Raw genomic sequence first — 19450 nt, 5'->3', positions numbered from 1 at the left:
AGTTCAAATATGAAAAATTTCAAACAACTATAAAAATGAAGAAACACACATTGATCTTTTATATTTAAGTGTTGGAAAGAATTCACATTATACATTCATCAATAATTTATCAAGATTAATCTATTCTCAGGTATTCAGAACATCAAACAAAGTATATCCTTGTAAACGATGTCTTAATTCATTTCATTCAAAAGAACGATTAGAACAACATTCAAAATATTGTAGTAATCATAAATCAGCTGTAATTACAATGCCTAAACCTGGTGAAAAGATTTCTTTTGAAGATTATAATAAATCTATCATGCACCCATTTGTGATATCCGCTGATGTTGAATGTATCCTAAAAAAGATAAATAATGTTTCTCCGGATCCAAAAGAATCACATACAAATAAATATCAAATATACCATCAGAGATGGGGAATCCCCCGCCATTGAAAAATAATTGAAATCAGATAAGCGGTTTTCCATTTATTACAAAAAACATTTTTTTCAAGATGGCCGCCCCAGTCGGCCATCTTGGATCCAGCCACGCCGAAAATCAATGGGGTTCTTCCTTTTTAGGTGGTACAATGTGTGACCCAAATTTCAAATAAAAATGGCGAAAAACATTTTTTTTCAAGATGGCTGCACCAGTCGGCCATCTTGGATGTGGCCACGCCCAAAATCAATTGGGTTCTTCCTTTTCAGGTGGTACATGTCTGACCCAAATTTCAAATGGATATGGTGGAAATTTTTTTTTCAAGATGGCTGCACCAGTCGGCCATCTTGAATCCTGCCACGCTCAAAATCAATAGGGTTCTTCCTTTTCAGGTGGTACATGTGTGACATTTCAAATCGATATGGCGAACAGTTTATGAGTTATCGCACTCACAGCTATAAATGTTGACGCCCAGCCAGCCAGCCAGCCAGCCGGACGGACAGCCGGACGGACGACCCGGGTGATAACAATATCCCCCTTCTGCCACGCCACAGGGGATAAAAACATATTCCTTGTGGTTTCTGTTTTTATATCAAATCATCTGGTGGAGAAAAGTATAATAAACTTGAACATTATAGTGGAAAAAAGCTTCACAAGAGTTTGTAAAACGATTAGAAAAGGATTGCACAAGACTAACTAAATTAATGAAAGAAACAAATTAACCGATGGAATTAACCGAAGAAGAAAAATTAGAATTTAGAAAGAACAATATCTGTCATATTTGTGAGGAGGAAATTGAGGAGTCTAAAGTTAGGGATCATTGTCATCTTACTGGTAAATATCGAGGTCCCGCTCATTCCTGTTGTAACCTTAATTATAAATTTCCTTCTTTTATTCCAGTCTTTCTTCACAACAGCGCCAACTATGATACACATCTATTTATAAATGAACTTTCAAAAACACCAGGGAATATTTCTGCCATAACAAACACAAGTCAAAAGTATATTTCATTTCCAAAAATGATATTCACAAAACCTTTAACTCGTATTAGGTTTCGAGATTCTTACAAGTTACTGGGAACACCACTAGCCGACCTCGCATCAAATCTAAGCTCCACGGGGTCTTTTCCAAATCTTAATTCATTCTTTCCAAAAGAGGAAATTCTAACCAAAGAGGAAATTTAGTTTCAAGAGAGAATTCAAAGTAAAGAGGAAATTCTAATTAATGAGGAAATTAATGAAGAAATTCTAACTGAAGATGAAATTGTGATAAAAGATGAAATTCTGATTAAATAGGGAATTCTAACTCGAGAGGAAATTCAAACAAGGAATGAAATTCAAAGTAAAGAGAAAATTCTTACAAGTAAGAGAATTTATCCTTATGATTATATGGATTCATTTATGAGATTTAAAGAAACACAACTTCCTTCAAAAGAAAGTTTCTATAATAACCTTTATGAAGAAGAGATAAGTGATAAGGAATATAAACACGCACAAGAAATTTGGAAAATATTTAAGTTAAAGAACCTTGGACAATATCATGATTTGTATCCACAAACATGTTTTATTGTAAGCTGATGTGTTTGAAGCTTTTATATCACTCTGTCATAATAAAAATTGTTATGGATTAGATCCTGCCCACTATTTCACAGCTCCTGGTTTAGCTTGGAGTGCAATGTTGAAAATGGCAAAACAAGATATTGATTTAATGAGTGATGTAGATATGCTTTTGATGATTGAGAAGTCTAAGAGAGGTGGAATATCACAAATATGCTCAAAAAGATATGCGAAACCAAATAATAAATATCTTCCAAATTATGACAGTGAAAAAGATAGTAACAAGCCGGTAGGCGACGAGGGATTCGCTAGGATCGAAGCGCTGGATACGATGCTTTTCATTCTGACCGATCCACCGACGAAGATTCATTGCCAAGACGTATTGGTTCACATACAATTGTTCCTCTGCCTGGCAAGATTTTTCCTATTGCGTATTTTGCCAACTGGCACTCATCATAAAAAATGACGGTAAATAGACACCCTATTTTTGAAGGACTTCCATTTGAAAAATAATCGGTTTGCTGGTTTGTGCTGTAGTCTCGCGCGTTGCAGACACACACACACACACACACACACACACACACACACACACACACACACACACACACACACACACACACACACACACACACACCGATAAACTTCTCTCAATGCTCTTGTTTGACCACACCTCCTGAGCCACACAATATTTTTCATAAGCCACGCCAACTTTCCAACGCCACTCCCACTTTAAATAATTGGAGATGGTGTGTGGGTCGTGGAATCGTTTTCGGTAAATAAATAAATAATTGGAGGTGGTGTGGGTCGTGGAATCGTTTTCGGCAAATAAGTAAATAATTGGAGGTGTGTGGGTCGTGGAATCGTTTTCGGTAAATAAATAATTGAAAGTGGTTTGTGGATCGTGGAATCGTTTACGGAAAATAAATTAATAATTGGAGGTGGTGTGTGGGTGGGGAATCGTTTTCGGGAAATAAATAAATAATTGGAGGTGGTGTGTGGGTCGTGGAATCGTTTTCGGTAAATAAATAAATAATTGAATGTGGTGTGTGGATCGTGGAATTGTTTTCGGTAAATAAATAAATAATTGAAGGTGGTGGGTGGATCGTGGAATCGTTTTCGGGAAATAAACAAACATATTATTCGAAATCCACAAAGACAGAAATGCCGGTGATTCCATTTATTTTGGATCCTTTTCACTTTGGTGAATAACGTTTGGATCGAGGAGAGATCGAAGGTGGAATGACGGTGTAGTTCCTTACAAACACTGTATACACCTTAAATGACGGCAAATAGACACCCCATTTTTGAAGGACTACCATTTGAAAAATAAAACCTCAATCAAAAATCGGCTCGAGTAAAATTTTCTAAATATCTCGAAGTGTTTAATTCCGAAGTCTCGTTTCTCTACATTCAAAACTGAAGGACAAGTATTGAAAATATTGTACGCGGTTTTTCGGCCGCTGCACAGCAACAGGTGGTTGCTTGGCAACGAAATTCAAAAGCGCACATTACCAGTATATATTCCACCTCTTGGTAAAGTTTCATCGAAATCGGTTTGCCTGACGTTGCAGCCACATACACACACACACACACACACACACAAACACACACACACACACACACACACACACACACACACACACACACACACACACACACACACACACACACACACACACACACACACACAACCCGACAATAAAGAATATCCAGCATATATAGCGAATCCAATTATTTGATGCATTTTGATGCTAATAATTTGCATGGATGGGCAATGTCTCAATCTCTGCCATATGGTAAATTAGAGTGGGTGGAAGAAAAGGATTATGAAAAGGCTTTGATGAATATTGTTATTGCTTCTCAAGAGGAATTGAATGAGGAAGCAGAAGGTTATTATTTTGAAGTTGATTTGAGGGACCCGAGTGATCTTCATAATAAGCATAAAGACCTTCCTTTTGCATGTGAGAAAGAAACCCCAAAGAAAGAATGGTTAAGTTATTATCATAAAAGTTTTAATATTAAAGGCAAGTCAACAGAAAAGTTATGAACAACATTCTATGATAAAGAGGGATATGTTTTACATCAGAGAAGCTTGAAAGTTTTTGAGAGAAGGATTGAGAGTCGCTAAAATTCATAGAGTTTTAAAATTTAAACAAAGTCCTTGGATGAAAAAGTATATTAAATTCAATGCAGATACGAGAACAAATACAAAAGAAAAATTTGAAGGGGAATTCTATAAATTGATGAATAATACTGTCTTTGGAAAGACAATGGAGAATGTCAGAAACAGGCAAAACATTAGATTTGCAAAATCTTGGAAAGAAGCTTCCAGATTGATAAAAAAAAACCAAGTTTTAAGAGAGAAGAGGTTTTTTCAGCGAACTTTTCTGCTATTCATATGGAAAAGGAAAGTATTGTAATGGATAAAGCAATTTATATTGGAACAGCAGTTCTTGATTTATCAAAGATATTGATGTATGATTATTTATATAATGGCTTAAAGAAAGAGTATGGTGAAAATGTTTCATTGTTGGATATGGACACTGATAGTTTTATTCTCGATATAAAAACTGATGATGTTTATAAAGATATGAAGAAAAATATTGGAGTATATGATACAAGTAATTTTAGTAAGAAGAGTGAGTTATTTTTTTAAAAAGAATGAAAAGGCTATTGGTAAGTTTAAGGATGAGTTGGGTAAAAAAGTAATGAGTGAGTTTATTGGATTGAGAGCAAAGGCGTATGCTTATAAGTATGGTGATGAGATTGATAAGAGGTTAAAGGGAATAAAGAAATATGTAATAAAGAAATCAATAACTTTTAGAAATTATTATAATTGTTTGATGAATAAGAAAGAAGAATATCGGAAAATGAATACAATAAGAATTTATAATCATAAGATATATAGTGAATAAGTAAATAAAAAGGCATTAGGAGCCTTTGATGATCAGAGATTTATTTTTGATAATGGAATAGATTGTGTTCCATATGGATATTGTATGATAGAGTATATAGAATAGATTGTTTTCACGATGGGAAGATGGGTTAGAGTTTTTAAGGGCTACCGCAGTGTTTTTTCACAATATATAAATGGTCAAACCAACTATTAATTAAACCAAAGAGTGGAGAAAATCTCAGTATTGGTATGTAAATGGAAAATATAATGAATGTGAAAAAATATCAAATAAGTCTAATTGAAAAAATAACTAAAACAAAGGCAAATAAAACAAATAAGTGAATAAATTTAAAAACTAGTGAGAGGATGAAAAGAACAAAATAACTAGAACGGGCACTCATAGAGCGTATACCTTCGCCGCCACTACTTTTTTTGTTCTTGGTATGAGTGTGGGGAAGTGGTTTCATATGAATGGTCTTATGACACAAACCACATATCTATAATGCCATGACCCACCCCCCCGACTTTCGGGGGCTATGGACTAAACAACAATCAACTCACGTCGTTTTGGCGGGTATTCACTCGCAAGCTCGGTGAATACAACGTTTCAACAAGAGAAGGTAATCTCGTTTGATGCTGGTTTCATGCAAATCGAATAAGAATTGACTGAGTTATGCCGAAAACCGCATATTTTTCAAGGGCGTGACCCCCCCCGACATTTTACCCCAACCGGTGTCATGTGTTATGACGTCATTGTGTCACAAGATTGGGCATTAAATTCTGAACATTTTGGTGCTGGGTTCATGTAAAGTGGACAAGAATTGACCGCGTTATGACAAAAACCGCATATTTTTCAAGGTCGTGACCCCCCTGACCTTTGACCCCGAACCGGTAACAAGAGTATGGGCGTCATTGTGTCATATTGCATATCACAAGATGAGGCGTTGAATTCTGAACACTTTTGGCGTTAGTTGCATGCAAATTGAATAAAAATTGACCGTGTTATCATAAAAAGACGATTTTGACCTTTTTGTGACCTTGACCTTGACCTTTGACTCGAACGATCCCAAAATCTAATCGAATGCTTCCTGGCTAATAACCAATCATCCCACCAAATTTCATGCAATTCGGTTTAATACTTTTTGAGTTATACGAATCACAAGATTACAAATAAATAAATAAATACACGCCGACCAAAACATAACCTTTCGCAGAATGCGAAGGTAAATATCCTTGAATGGACTGAAAACTTTGATGGTTATCAATTGAACAATGAAAAAACAATTTACTATAATCTCAAAATGATATGTGACTCAGGAGGTGGTCAAACAAGAGCATTAAGAGAAGTTTATCATTTTGTAATGGCACAAAAGGGGTATCTTAAAAAATATAAAGATTCAAATGTTTTGTTTTTAAATATTTTAGATGGGGATTATTGTGCAAAGAAAATTAAACTATTGAAGGAATTTGAGAATGAACAAATCTTTATAGGTTCAATGAGTGAGCGAAACAATATGCATTGGTTATTTGAAAAAGAGCGTCCCTCGGCTTCCATGTTTCAGATATTTCTTTAGAATCACCTTGAACAAATCACATGACTACTTTACAACTTGAACAAATCTTTATCTTATTGCATTGGTTATTTGAAAAGTGTCCCAAGGTTAAAAGGGGAGACAAACAAAAAACCTTGGGATAAAAAGGGGGTGTACTTTTTAGGGAAAAAAATATGAATCGCTGAAAATCCCCCATTCACTTACATGGGGAAAAGCGAGCCAGAATCAGAATATTCACCCGACTCAGGCAGTGGTGAGGCGACGGTGAGAGCAGACAGTGGTGAGGCGATGGTGAGAGCAGACAGTGGTGAGGCGACGGTGAGAGCAGACTGTGGTGAGGCGACGGTGAGAGCAGGCAGTGGTGAGGGCAGGTAGTGTTGAGGGGGTGGTGAAGGCAGGCAGTGGTGAGGCGACAGTGAGGACACGTAGTGGTGAGTCAGTAGTGAGGGCAGGCAGTGGCGAGGGGGCGGTGAGGGCAGGCAGTGGTGAGGCGACGGTGAGGGCACGCAGTCGTGAGCGGACCGTGATGGAAGGCAGTGGTGAGTCGGTAGTGAGGGCAGGCAGTGGCGAGGCGACGGCGAGAGCAGGCAGCGGCGAGGCGACGGCGAGAGCAGGCAGCGGCGAGGCGACGGCGAGAGCAGGCAGCGGCGAGGCGACGGCGAGAGCAGGCAGCGGCGAGGCGACGGCGAGAGCAGGCAGCGGCGAGGCGACGGCGAGAGCAGGCAGCGGCGAGGCGACGGCGAGAGCAGGCAGTGGCGAGGCGACGGCGAGCAGGTGCAGCGAGGCGACGGCGAGAGCAGGCAGCGCGAGGCGACGGCGAGAGCAGGCAGCAGCGTGCGCAGGCGACGGCGAGAGCAGGCAGCGGCGAGGCGACGGCGAGAGCAGGCAGCGGCGAGGCGACGGCGAGAGCAGGCAGCGGCGAGGCGACGGCGAGAGCAGGCAGCGGCGAGGAGACGGCGAGAGCAGGCAGCTGCGAGGCGACGGCGAGAGCAGGCAGCTGCGAGGCGACGGCGAGAGCAGGCAGCGGCGAGGCGACGGCGAGAGCAGGCAGCGGCGAGGCGACGGCGAGAGCAGGCAGCGGCGAGGCGACGGCGAGAGCAGGCAGCGGCGAGGCGACGGCGAGAGCAGGCAGCGGCGAGGCGACGGCGAGAGCAGGCAGCGGCGAGGAGACGGCGAGAGCAGGCTGCGGCGAGGCGACGGCGAGAGCAGGCAGCGGCGAGGCGACGGCGAGAGCAGGCAGCGGCGAGGCGACGGCGAGAGCAGGCAGCGGCGAGGCGACGGCGAGAGCAGGCAGCGGCGAGGCGACGGCGAGAGCAGGCAGCGGCGAGGCGACGGCGAGAGCAGGCAGCGCGGCGACGGCGAGAGCAGGCAGCGGCGAGGCGACGGCGAGAGCAGGCAGCGGCGAGGCGACGGCGAGAGCAGGCAGCGGCGAGGCGACGGCGAGAGCAGGCAGCGGCGAGGCGACGGCGAGAGCAGGCAGCGGCGAGGAGACGGCGAGAGCAGGCAGCTGCGAGGCGACGGCGAGAGCAGGCAGCGGCGAGGCGAGAGCAGGCAGCGGCGAGGCGACGGCGAGAGCAGGCAGCGGCGAGGCGACGGCGAGAGCAGGCAGCGGCGAGGCGACGGCGAGAGCAGGCAGCGGCGAGGCGACGGCGAGAGCAGGCAGCGGCGAGGCGACGGCGAGAGCAGGCAGCGGCGAGGCGACGGCGAGAGCAGGCAGCGGCGAGGCGACGGCGAGAGCAGGCAGCGGCGAGGCGACGGCGAGAGCAGGCAGCGTCGAGGCGACGGCGAGAGCAGGCAGCGGCGAGGCGACGGCGAGAGCAGGCAGCGGCGAGGCGACGGCGAGAGCAGGCAGCGGCGAGGCGACGGCGAGAGCAGGCAGCGGCGAGGCGACGGCGAGAGCAGGCTGCGGCGAGGCGACGGCGAGAGCAGGCAGCGGCGAGGCGACGGCGAGAGCAGGCAGCGGCGGCAGGGCGACGGCGAGAGCAGGCAGCGGCGAGGCGACGGCGAGAGAAGGCAAGGCGGCGAGGCGACGGCGAGAGCAGCAGCGGCGAGGGACGGCGAGAGCAGGCAGCGGCGAGGCGACGGCGAGAGCAGCAGCAGCGGCGAGGCGACGGCGAGAGCAGGCAGCGGCGAGGCGACGGCGAGAGCAGGCAGCGGCGAGGCGACGGCGAGAGCAGGCAGCGGCGAGGCGACGGCGAGAGCAGGCAGCGGCGAGGCGACGGCGAGAGCAGGCAGCGGCGAGGCGACGGCGAGAGCAGGCAGCGGCGAGGCGACGGCGAGAGCAGGCAGCGGCGAGGCGACGGCGAGAGCAGGCAGCGGCGAGGCGAGAGCAGGCAGCGGCGAGGCGACGGCGAGAGCAGGCAGCGGCAGGCGCACGGCGAGCAGGCAGCGGCGAGGCGACGGCGAGAGCAGGCAGCGGCGAGGCGACGGCGAGAGCAGGCAGCGGCGAGGCGACGGCGAGAGCAGGCAGCGGCGAGGCGACGGCGAGAGCAGGCAGTGGCGAGGCGACGGCGAGAGCAGGCAGTGGCGAGGCGACGGCGAGAGCAGGCAGTTGCGAGGCGACGGCGAGAGCAGGCAGCGGCGAGGCGTCGGCGAGAGCAGGCAGCGGCGAGGCGACGGCGAGAGCAGGCAGCGGCGAGGCGACGGCGAGAGCAGGCAGCGGCGAGGCGACGGCGAGAGCAGGCAGCGGCGAGGCGACGGCGAGAGCAGGCAGCTGCGAGGCGACGGCGAGAGCAGGCAGTGGCGAGGCGACGGCGAGTGCAGGCAGTGGCGAGGCGACGGCGAGAGCAGGCAGTGGCGAGGCGACGGCGAGAGCAGGCAGTGGCGAGGCGACGGCGAGAGCAGGCAGTTGCGAGGCGACGGCGAGAGCAGGCAGTTGCGAGGCGTCGGCGAGAGCAGGCAGTGGCGAGGCGTCGGCGAGAGCAGGCAGTGGCGAAGCGACGGCGAGAGCAGGAAGTGGCGAGGCGACGGCGAGAGCAGGAAGTGGTGAGGCGACGGTGAGAGCAGGCAGTGGTGAGGAGACGGTGAGGGCAGGCAGTTGTGAGGCGAGAGTGAGGGCAGGCAGTTGTGAGGCGAGAGTGAGGGCACGCAGTGGTGAGGCGAGAGTGAGGGCACGCAGTGGTGAGCGGACAGTGAGGGCACGCAGTGGTGAGCGGACAATAAGGGCACACAGTGGTGAGCGGACAGTAAGGGCACGCAGTGGTGAGCGCACGCATTGGTGAGCGGACAGTGAGGGAACGCAGTGGTGAGCGGACAGTGAGGACACGCGGTGGTGAGCGGACAGTGAGGACACGCGGTGGTGAGCGGACAGTGAGGACACGCAGTGGTGAGCGGACAGTGAGAGAACACAGTTGCGAGTGGAAAGTGAGTGATGCAGTGGTGAGCGGACAGTGAGGGCACGCAGTGGAGAGCGGACAGTGAGGGCAGGCAGTGGTAAGGTGACAGTGAGGGCAAGTAGTGTTGAGGCGACAGTGAGGGCAGGCAGTGGTGAGGTGAGAGTGAGGCAGGCAGTGGTAAGGTGAGAGTGAGGGCAGGCAGTGGTGAGGTGACAGTGAGAGCAGGCAGTGGTGAGGTGACAGTGAGGGCAGGCAGTGGTGAGGTGACAGTGAGGGAAAGCAGTGGTGCAGCGACAGTGAGGGCAGGCAGTGGTGAGGCGACAGTGAGGGCAGGCAGTGGTGAGGCAACAGTGAAGGCAGGCAGTGGTGAGGTGACACTGAAGGCAGGCAGTGGTGAGGCGACAGTGAGGACAGGCAGTGGTGAGGCGACAGTGAGTGCAGGCAGAGGTGAAGGGGAACCGATTGCATGGAGTAGTGAAGGGATGGCAGGTCATGGGATACTGTGGGATTGATGTTGTGTCTTTTTCACCCCAAAATAGACGACCCCCCCCCTTATCTCGGCCACCAAATTATTAATTTCGTCATTCCCTGGTGATATCCCTGTATCTACACCACTTTTCTCATCCCCCGGTTAAATTGAGTCGTTTGCTTGATGGATTTATTTGATCTGAACCATGGTGTCGGTGGAGCACAGCCATGATGGACCAAATCTGAATTTCCACCCACTGTGGAAAATTTTGTTGTTAATACCCGTTCATCATGCTGGGTCACACAAAGCCGCACCCACCCCCCAGTCGTCTCCTCTCTGGTCTCCCCCCTCCCCCTTTGCTCTGTCTGCGATACCCCCCCTCCCCCCATCTACGCACAGGGTGCTCAAGATCCAACAGGAACCCCCTTCTGGTAAAACTACCAAAATCAATAATCACTGCTCACCTTCACCGTTTCATTCCTCTTTTTCCCCACCTTTGGAATAAACTCCCACACTATTCAATCTCACTCTGCTCTTCAGGTCTTCAAAACAGTTGTTCACTTCCACCTCTTCTCTTCCCCCATCCAAAACCACAATCTTTCCATCCCCGTTAATTCATCCCAAACCCTGCTCCATCAAATTCGCTGCTTTGTGAGGTCCTGAAAGTCCCTGGAATGTCCATCTTGTTCACCCCGTCTTCCCTGCCCCATCCCTCTTCCTTCCACAGTTCCTCTCCGAATGTCTTTGTTCCCCACTGTTTTGTCCTTCCGTCTCCCGCTCCTCTTGTTGTATGTTGCGTGTTCGCAACATACAACAAGGGGTCGTGCATCACCGGTGTTGTTTCACCCAATTTATGAACCCAATTGGATTGGGTGAACCCAATCACCCAATTTCCGTTGCTGCCAATTACAGTACGGCACTTTATTATCACAACAACCGGCACAGCCGCACTTCCAGCAATGATGCAACCAGCAGCAATCGGCTGTAATACAAAACCATAAAAAAGAAATTATTCTCCCGCATTGAAACACAAATTGACAATCTGAACATCAATATCTGCAGCACATGGTTAGTTCACTCGAGTGACCTGATCCAAAGTACAATCCACATGGTTAGTTCACTCGAGTAACCTGGTCCAAAGTACAATCCACATGGTTCGTTCACTCGAGTGACCTGGTCCAAAGTACAATCCACATGATATTGCTGGACTCTACAAACTGACATGTTCCAATTGAGATTGGAACATGTTCTAACAACTTCAACAACAAGAGAAAACAAACATTTCTTTTCTCATGTACCTGTAAAAACATGGTTTTGGTTTTGCACTCAATTCCTTTTTCACTCCCACATGCCGGAGTGAGTGGTCCAAAGATTCTTACTCAAACAAAAAAAATTCTTTTAATTCATTGAAATTTCCTGAGATGAGCTTTGGGCCAACTCCATCAGTCCATGTCAGTGTACATATACATTAATTTCAAGGTCATCAGTGTTTAATTAATAAACAATGGGTACATGGGATTTAAACTTCAATTCACTGCATTATGAGCCAGAGGTTCAGATGAAAACACCAACAGGCCAAGCAAACACTGTGTTGGGCCAAGGGTTTTATAAACAAAGGTGTAAATTGATGAAGTGATGAATCCAGAAAACCTGCAGCAATGGAAACATTTTCAGGGAATGAATTAATGTGATTAATCACATTTTATAATTGATAATGTAGTGTAACTTTCCGCCTGGTTATACATGTACACCGTCGTTAAAAATAAGAACAGCACCCAGTAGAGGGTATGCCTTTGATGGGATAAGCAGTTTACATTTTGTATCCCACTGTGAGGCCAGATTTGGATTCAGACCTAAACCAAAATCGAATCGGCTTATTCTTGTCACCGAACCAACTCATCCACCACGTTTTGTCCGAATCCATCCATAACTTTTTGAGATATCGTGCTTTATACCGTTTTTGGCTCTGTCTCTCAATGGTGAAGAATAACTTCAAAAATTCTACAATCTGTTTCTGTATCTTCACCAAAATCTCATCATTTTGTCGGTGTCACACCCAACATTCCCACCAAATTTCATCCAAATCCATTCACAACTTTTTGAGATATTCTGTTAACAGACAGACAGGAGTGAAAAACATAACCTGCGTCCACCTTCAGTGGTAGAGGTAATGAGTAGATTGTGAATGAAGTAATAGGAATTAAATTAAAATCTCAGTTTGAAAAGTGACGATTGAAGCTACACTTGGTGAGGCTGGTGCCCAATTGGTCATGGTATTATTGGTTATTATTCATAGTCTAGGGGGTTAAGAGTAGGGGAAGGACCCAAATTCTCTCGATGTAAACGTGTGTGACAGCGCCATTCCCAGTGGGAGATGGTTTTACAAATCCTGAAATATTCCAATTCTCGGGAAATTATCCCATCTGCAAGGAAGTCTTTGTTGGTGATAACAAGGAATTACTTGTGATGGGCTAATTATAATATAAGTTCGTATTCATACTCCGACTACTGCTTCATTCATGACCACAATTATTTGCACCTTCATGTGGGACTGACCGGGGAAAGTTTTTGGCCAAGGTCTTTCACAAAGCAGCGAGCAAGGTCTGAGTTCCGATTTAAGGTGGCAAGAATTTGTAATCTGTTCGGGCTGCCAATAATAACTTTCATATTCTGTTTTTAAGACACTGTGGGATATTTAATGTCCAACAATGATTGCTGGAATAAGGGATGCCAGGCTTAATGTCCATCAGAAGGATGGTGCACATTGCGATGCAATGCCCTCCTGACAAAGCATCCCTTCAACAGATTAGAGTCAGGTCGGGAATCAACTCAGACAAGACAATTATTAGTTTCCCACGCACTCAAAATCGTGGTTAAGAAACTGGTTCACGTCTGTCTGTCCATCTACAAATGTAAGTTTATGATCGAGGAACAACTTATCTTCATTTCATTTTAATGTTATATTTTGAAGACAAATCAGAAAACGAACCTGAAGTTTATTACTTTGGCTCTGAATTTGTCCTGATCACACATGTACAGAGAGGAGTGAGATAATTATTTTACTCACTCCACCTGGTAATCAAACAAGACTGAAAATTATTTCAAACAGGAAACTTACTGTTTTTAAGGACGTTTTAAAGGACATAAACAACAGGCACGAAGAACTAATTAAACGTGTCCGATAGGGTGGTGAACAAGGCTGCATCAACGGTGGTAAACTTCCACTTTTCTATCTCCAACCTTTAAAATCTTTATTTTATTACAATTTAATTATACACATTAACACTGTTAAATACAAATTGCCTTTTTTGCACTTTCAAACCCCTTCTGTTTCAGAGTACTTGGACAAAATATTCCGGCATTTTACGTCGTCATGACAATTAAATTTGAGGCAGACCCCACCCATGTTGTTGTTGTGATATAATTGTTGTTGTTGTTATTGTTGCTGTTACTGTGGAATAATTCAGTTCTTCATTTTCCGAGTCTGAAACCATTTATTAACAGCACACATCAAATAAAAATAACAACCACCATACGAATGGGGAAAAAGGATAACAAGACAAGTAATAACAAACACCATCCTCTTTCTGCCCAAAATGCACAGAGCAATTGTTTTTATAATATTCTGGAATGAAAACATCTGGCAAGGGACAATGGGGGTGAGGGCTGGCAAGCAGGAGAAAGGGAACTGCAGACATGGCCACTTTGGGAGGGAAGGGGTGATGGACACACTCAGATCATGACCACAGCCCGGGAACGCGAGACCGGCCGTGAGATGGAGAGGGAAACAACAAAGTTGAGACAAAATATGAAGAGGCCGAGTGAATGGAGACACAAGCCCACTCCTTTGATCATACCTTCCGTTCACCAGTGAGCAACCAGATTCTCAAAATACGACATTCCATTTTATGCTGTCATATAATCGTCCTTGGACAACAAGGCGTCTGTTGGGATCGCCTTTCGGGAGTTATTTAATAACCACCAGACAATAGGAACCAGCAGCAAAGCGTCCTTCTCTTGAGCAGCAGAGCAGTTTCATCTAAACATTGGAAATACGAATTTGGATATACAGTATGTTTCAATACATTTCATTGAGATAAAGCAAATGAGATTTAGTAAGATATCATTTTATCTTGCTTGTACATCATTTACATCACGATGGAGATCAAAAGGCTGCAAAAAGAGATTTTACTGACAGTCAATTTGATTCCAGTACAAAAATAACACCTTATTCTACACTGATAAAAACAAAGGATAACGAAATTGAGAATACATTAATAAAATTAATTTTATTTCTTCCACATTATCCTCACCAGAAGAGAGAGTATTACATTTTGTTTGTCTCATCGTTTGTCTTTGTTTGTTTGGCCACACAGAACTTTCGTATTTATCTCTGCAACCGCTTGTCAGATTGAGACGAAATTTTCACCATTGGGGCGACTACTCATGTGGAATGCTCTAATGATAATTATGACGTCATAGGTTACGTGGTGTGGCAGCCATATTGAAAAAACGGAAAAACTTTGGACCTCTGTCTCTGAAACCGCACCAAGGAAAAAATTGAAACAACTCACGCAGCAAGTACTCCTCATGGGAAATGACTGTGATTTTTATGACATCATAGGTGCCCTCGTTATGACATCATAATTGCATATGCAGAACACCACATCCGATCAGTGTGAAGATTTTAAAGGGATATGATTCACAGAATAAAAAATTCTGTGGACCATATCTCTTGGGATAAAATGGTCCACAGAAAAAAAACAAATCATGATGTCATTGGTCAGATGATTTGGCAGCCAAATTGTTAAAAAAAAAAAAAAACCTTCAAAAACCTTCTCTGAAGGGGCTGAACAAATCGAGGCGAAACTTTACACGCATGATCGACTGTCCATGAGGAACAAAAGGTTCACACAGGATATTGTTACGGATTTCAGAATCTGGTGTGATGAATGGGTCCACACATCCAGGTCCTCAGTTATTTCCTTAAATGTATGTTCAGATTAGCCCCACCCCCATGTCTAATGGGGTCTTAAATGTGATGTGTTCAGAAGGGTAAAGAATAGATCCCCTTTCGTATGGGAAGTCTTTTTCTTTACAGCAGACACGGTTACACACATTTCTTTCACGAGCTCTGAAACCATTTTGGTTTTTATATCCAAATCGAGCGGATCGTTCCTCGGCGCGGCACGAATTAATTCAAAGCGGCAACTTCCTACGAATCTGCCAGATTTATTGGGGACACATCGGGGAACACGACACAAGCAAAGCATTCACAACAATGTTATAATTAATCTATTACCCGTTCTTAATTAGGGAGCTACGGATTACGGGTTTCGAAGGGAACTCCAGCGAGATAAACCTTAGACAACATGCAGACAAGACACGGACAGCATGCAGACAAGACACAGAGTACTTGGTGATGCTTCATGGACGAGAGGAAAAGTGTCAAAAGCACGAATGTGGCTCGTGACAAGCCGATGTCCACGGATTCGAGCACGCTGCGTGGCAAGATGGCGGCGTCATTCTCTTTCTTCTCAAGGCACTGCTTGCGCACGCCCTCCTCAGCGCGTTCTGACCCGGCGTAATGTCGACGGCACAAGACCGTCAGATCGATGGTGGTTTTCAGCTGGTTTCTCACAAGGTCCAGCATACAAGTCCAGGCCTGGCATGTTCACCAGACCAGGCCAAATCGAGGTGTTGGGCTCCGCAGGCTGGGTCCATGGGATTCCAAGACGTTGTCGAGCCGTCAGGTGAGTAGGGACAGTTAGAGGCTCCGTCACTGGACTCCGGATGAACCTGTCGGTCTCCTCATGAAAGCCGATCGCTGACTCCCACTAGTCGTTTCTCCTGCCTCTTTCACGAAGCAGATCGCAGACAGACACAGCCGTCCCTTACACAGCAGATCACGACTCCCACTAGTCGTTTCTCATCCAGCCGAGGGCAGACAGACCTCATGCAGTCCTTTCCCTGCCTTTCTTTCGGCTCGCTCCTCATGAAAAAACCAATCGCGCCACCTCGGCGCTCAGTTTCACCTTCTGCCAAAATTGCAGACTCAGCGCGCTCAGGTTCAGTTTCTCTCCCGGCAGATCCACACTGCCTTTCCGGCGCTCGCTCGCCTCGAAGCCCACTGGCTCCTCCCTTCAGTTTCACTTCCTTCTCTAGGCCACTCCCCCTCAGAGCGCTGGGTGGGGATTATTGTCCGTAGAGAGGAAGAAAGAAGAACCTCTCAGTCCACCACCAATGCACGAACAAATAACAGCCTGGTACACCTCCCGACACACATTACCGAACAACCTGGCTAAACATTCATTTAATGGGGGATCTGGGCCAATCCTATATTTAATAACACACTAAGGGCCATTTCCGCAACTACATATATATATACATATATATTTATATCTCTCTCTCTCTCTCTCTCTCTCTCTCTCTCTCTCTGTCTCTCTCTCTCTCTCTCTCTCTCTCTCTCTCTCTCTCTCTCTCTCTCTCTCTTCTCTTTCTCTTTCTCTCTCTCTCTCTCTCTCTCTCTCTCTCTCTCTCTCTCTCTCTCTCTCTCTCTCTCTCTATCTCTCTCTCTGTGTTCTCTCTCTCTCTCTCTCTCTCTCTCTCTCTATCTCTGTCTCTGTCTTCTCTCTCTCTCTCGTTCTCTCTCTCTCTCTCGTTCTCTCTCTCTCTCTCGTTCTCTCTCTCTCTCTCGTTCTCTCTCTCTCTCTCGTTCTCTCTCTCGTTCTCTCTCTCGTTCTCTCTCTCGTTCTCTCTCTCGTTCTCTCTCTCGTTCTCTCTCTCGTTCTCTCTCTCGTTCTCTCTCTCGTTCTCTCTCTCCATGTCTCTCTCTCTCTCTCTCTCTCTCTCTCTCTCTCTCTCTCTCTCTCTCTCTCTCTCTCTCTCTCTCTCTCTCTCTCTGTCGTGCAGCTGAACATCTGGCTTTCTTGTTGGCCCTTGTAACAATATTCTTTGAGCCTTGAGCTCGGAGAAGCCCGATCATAAATCAGCACTGTTTTGGTATAGTTCAAAAGGGAACATCTTGCAGTAGACTGAGACGATAATATATGTTGTGATAGAGATCTGCCTGACCAATAACAGATCTTCTTGCTAGTGAAAAGATCAATGCTTTGTCAGACCAGGAGAGAACCAGTGCTGGGGTGTTGTTACTTTCAAAGAATATGATATCTAAGAAAGAAACTATAAATCTGTTGGAAGTTGGGGAACTCATGAGATGCAAGTTTAAGACATACAAAGACTTAGGCCAAGCTATGGCTAAATATATCGATGGAGTGTTGTAAAAGTACACTTGTGGTCGAGTTATATTTGATAACTACAACAAGCACATATCAATCGAGCATGATATGATATCAGGTGTTCACCTTCCCACTCTAAGGACTTAATTGTTGATGACTCTACACCAATCAGAAACGACAAAACATTCCAAGCGAGCAAAAAGACAAAATATGGACTCGCACTGTTCCTTGCAGACAAACTAATAAATCTTTGTGAGAAGGCAGTTGTGACATTAACACTAAATAATGTACAAAATCAAACACCGCACAGTACCAAGGTTACCACCGTTGTGAGCACACCGGTGAAGAGACAGACACCTTCCTGATGGACCATGCTTTGGAAAGTATCAAGGCCGATCCTGAAAATCCAGTTCATTTCTTCACCCACGACACCGACTGGTGGGTAATCATTCTTCAAAGCCTTGCTGAGTTGGGTTTCAACACAGGAATTGTCACAAGTGCAAACTGCAGAAGGGTACAACTCCAACCAATAGCCTCTGCTTTACCTGGCTTTCATGCAATTGCTGAATTCAACACTGCAGGCAAAATTCAGGGTAAAGGTAAGAAACGTGCTTTGAAAGTCTTCATGTCATGTCGTATCAGCTCTCACAAAGCTGGGCCAAGATGTAACTCCATCAGCAGATGTTATTGCAGGCTGTGAATTTTTTAATTGCATGCTGGTCGGTACAAATAACATTTATGTTCAGGATTATGCTACACTTCCGTGGAAGAAATTCCGAACACTTTCCCAAAATCAAAGTGCCAGCATGCTGCCACAATCAGCTGGAGCTTGGATTCAGCATATCTACAGAGCTCACGTGGAGACACGTCTTGAGGCTCAGGACAACATATTGGATCACGTAATACTAGATCCAAGGATGGGGCAAGAACGATGATACCAGACTGTTACCTATTCTATCGGTAGACCAAGCTGCACCTGAGACAGCAGGATAGCTTCGAAAGTTTATCCCGTGGTGTAAGATTCTGCTCCAAACGATGTACCTGCAGGTAAAACTCACGACCATGCACAGAACTGTGAAAATGCACGGCAGATGACATTGATGATACCTTAAGTTGCATTAACCCCAATCCTTTCAAAGGTATGCCACATCTTTGTTAAATAACCAACACATTTTCACCATGAAGGGAGATAATATCAAATATCCCTGAGAATTATTTGGTTTCACGTGGTCCTGACTTCAACAAAATGCAGTATCAGTTTCAAAATGTTTGTGAGACTGTTTAAGGATGCGTACATCGTTTAGGACAAAGAGCTGTTTTTACATCACCTGGACATTAGTCTGGTGAGCTGATGCGATTGAGTGGTATCCATAGTTAATTCAGTCCATGAGTCGGTCGGTGAACACTTCAGTCATTATCGCTTGAACCAAACACACAATTTTTATGAAACTTGGCCACAAGCTTCATTTCTGATGTCTAACGAAGGTGTATTCACCACATAAAAATCTGTGCTCATTATGGGGAGGTGGACAGTAAGGGTGTGGAGTGGGGGGTGGAAGTTGACCCCCCCAAAAATAAATATTCTTGACCACATGAAAATCTGTGCTCATTAAGGGTGTTTCTGGGGAGGGGGTTTAACCCCCCCCCCCCAAATAGGTATTTGCTTTCTTCTCCAAAACTACATCCATGATTTTGATGAAGCTGACCACAACCTTCATCACTCGTGATGCACCAAGGTTTGTCCATGGCATAAAATATATTCAGGGCCCAAGAAGGTCTGCAGGGGGGTTTGAGTGACTGATGCTCCTGATCCAGGTGTTCAAGACGTGCAGTCCTTTGATTTTTGTAAATATCATGATTGTCTTGAACAGTGTTTTCATGAATTACAAGACAGACTGAATTGAAACTTTCATAGGTTTTTTGAATTGAATGAAAAAAATTGTTACCAATGGATTTTGGACACCTGGTTATCTACTCCAATCAA

The 19450-nt window shown here is 45.6% G+C and overlaps 3 protein-coding genes across 4 annotated transcripts in view; 1 reads left to right on the top strand and 2 right to left on the bottom strand.

Moving 5' to 3' along the window:
* LOC147021012 (uncharacterized) overlaps positions 1-19450 on the bottom strand; it is a 420342-nt gene that overhangs the window by 134923 nt on the left and 265969 nt on the right. The window lies entirely within an intron of this gene.
* Positions 1-19450, bottom strand: part of LOC147021016 (uncharacterized) — a 118967-nt gene that overhangs the window by 64514 nt on the left and 35003 nt on the right. The gene's annotated exons all lie outside the window — the stretch shown is intronic.
* Positions 6629-18578, top strand: LOC147021017 (uncharacterized). Its single transcript, XM_085893550.1, has 5 exons — positions 6629-6769; positions 7066-7198; positions 7278-8923; positions 17777-18065; positions 18514-18578. Exons 1-5 carry the CDS (start codon positions 6629-6631, stop codon positions 18576-18578), a joined length of 2274 nt encoding a protein of 757 aa, XP_085749676.1.

The sequence above is a fragment of the Eptatretus burgeri genome, chromosome 8 (genome assembly GCF_056783735.1).
Source record: "Eptatretus burgeri isolate ZD-2024b chromosome 8, Ebu_testis_v1, whole genome shotgun sequence".
Taxonomy (NCBI): Eukaryota; Metazoa; Chordata; class Myxini; order Myxiniformes; family Myxinidae; genus Eptatretus; species Eptatretus burgeri.
Note: the sequence above shows the minus strand (reverse complement) of the source record. Positions and strands in the feature narration are given on the sequence as shown.

What these genes read in the sequence shown, in the direction of transcription:
- LOC147021017 (XM_085893550.1), top strand. Translation starts at nt 6,629, where the DNA reads ATGGGGAAAAGCGAGCCAGAATCAGAATATTCACCCGACTCAGGCAGT. An exon ending in GGCGAGGCGACGGCGAGCAG is followed by an intron (nt 7,199 to 7,277) that starts GTGCAGCGAGGC and finishes GGCGACGGCGAG; the next exon opens with AGCAGGCAGCGGCGAGGCGA. An exon ending in AGGCAAAATTCAGGGTAAAG is followed by an intron (nt 18,066 to 18,513) that starts GTAAGAAACGTG and finishes ATGTACCTGCAG; the next exon opens with GTAAAACTCACGACCATGCA.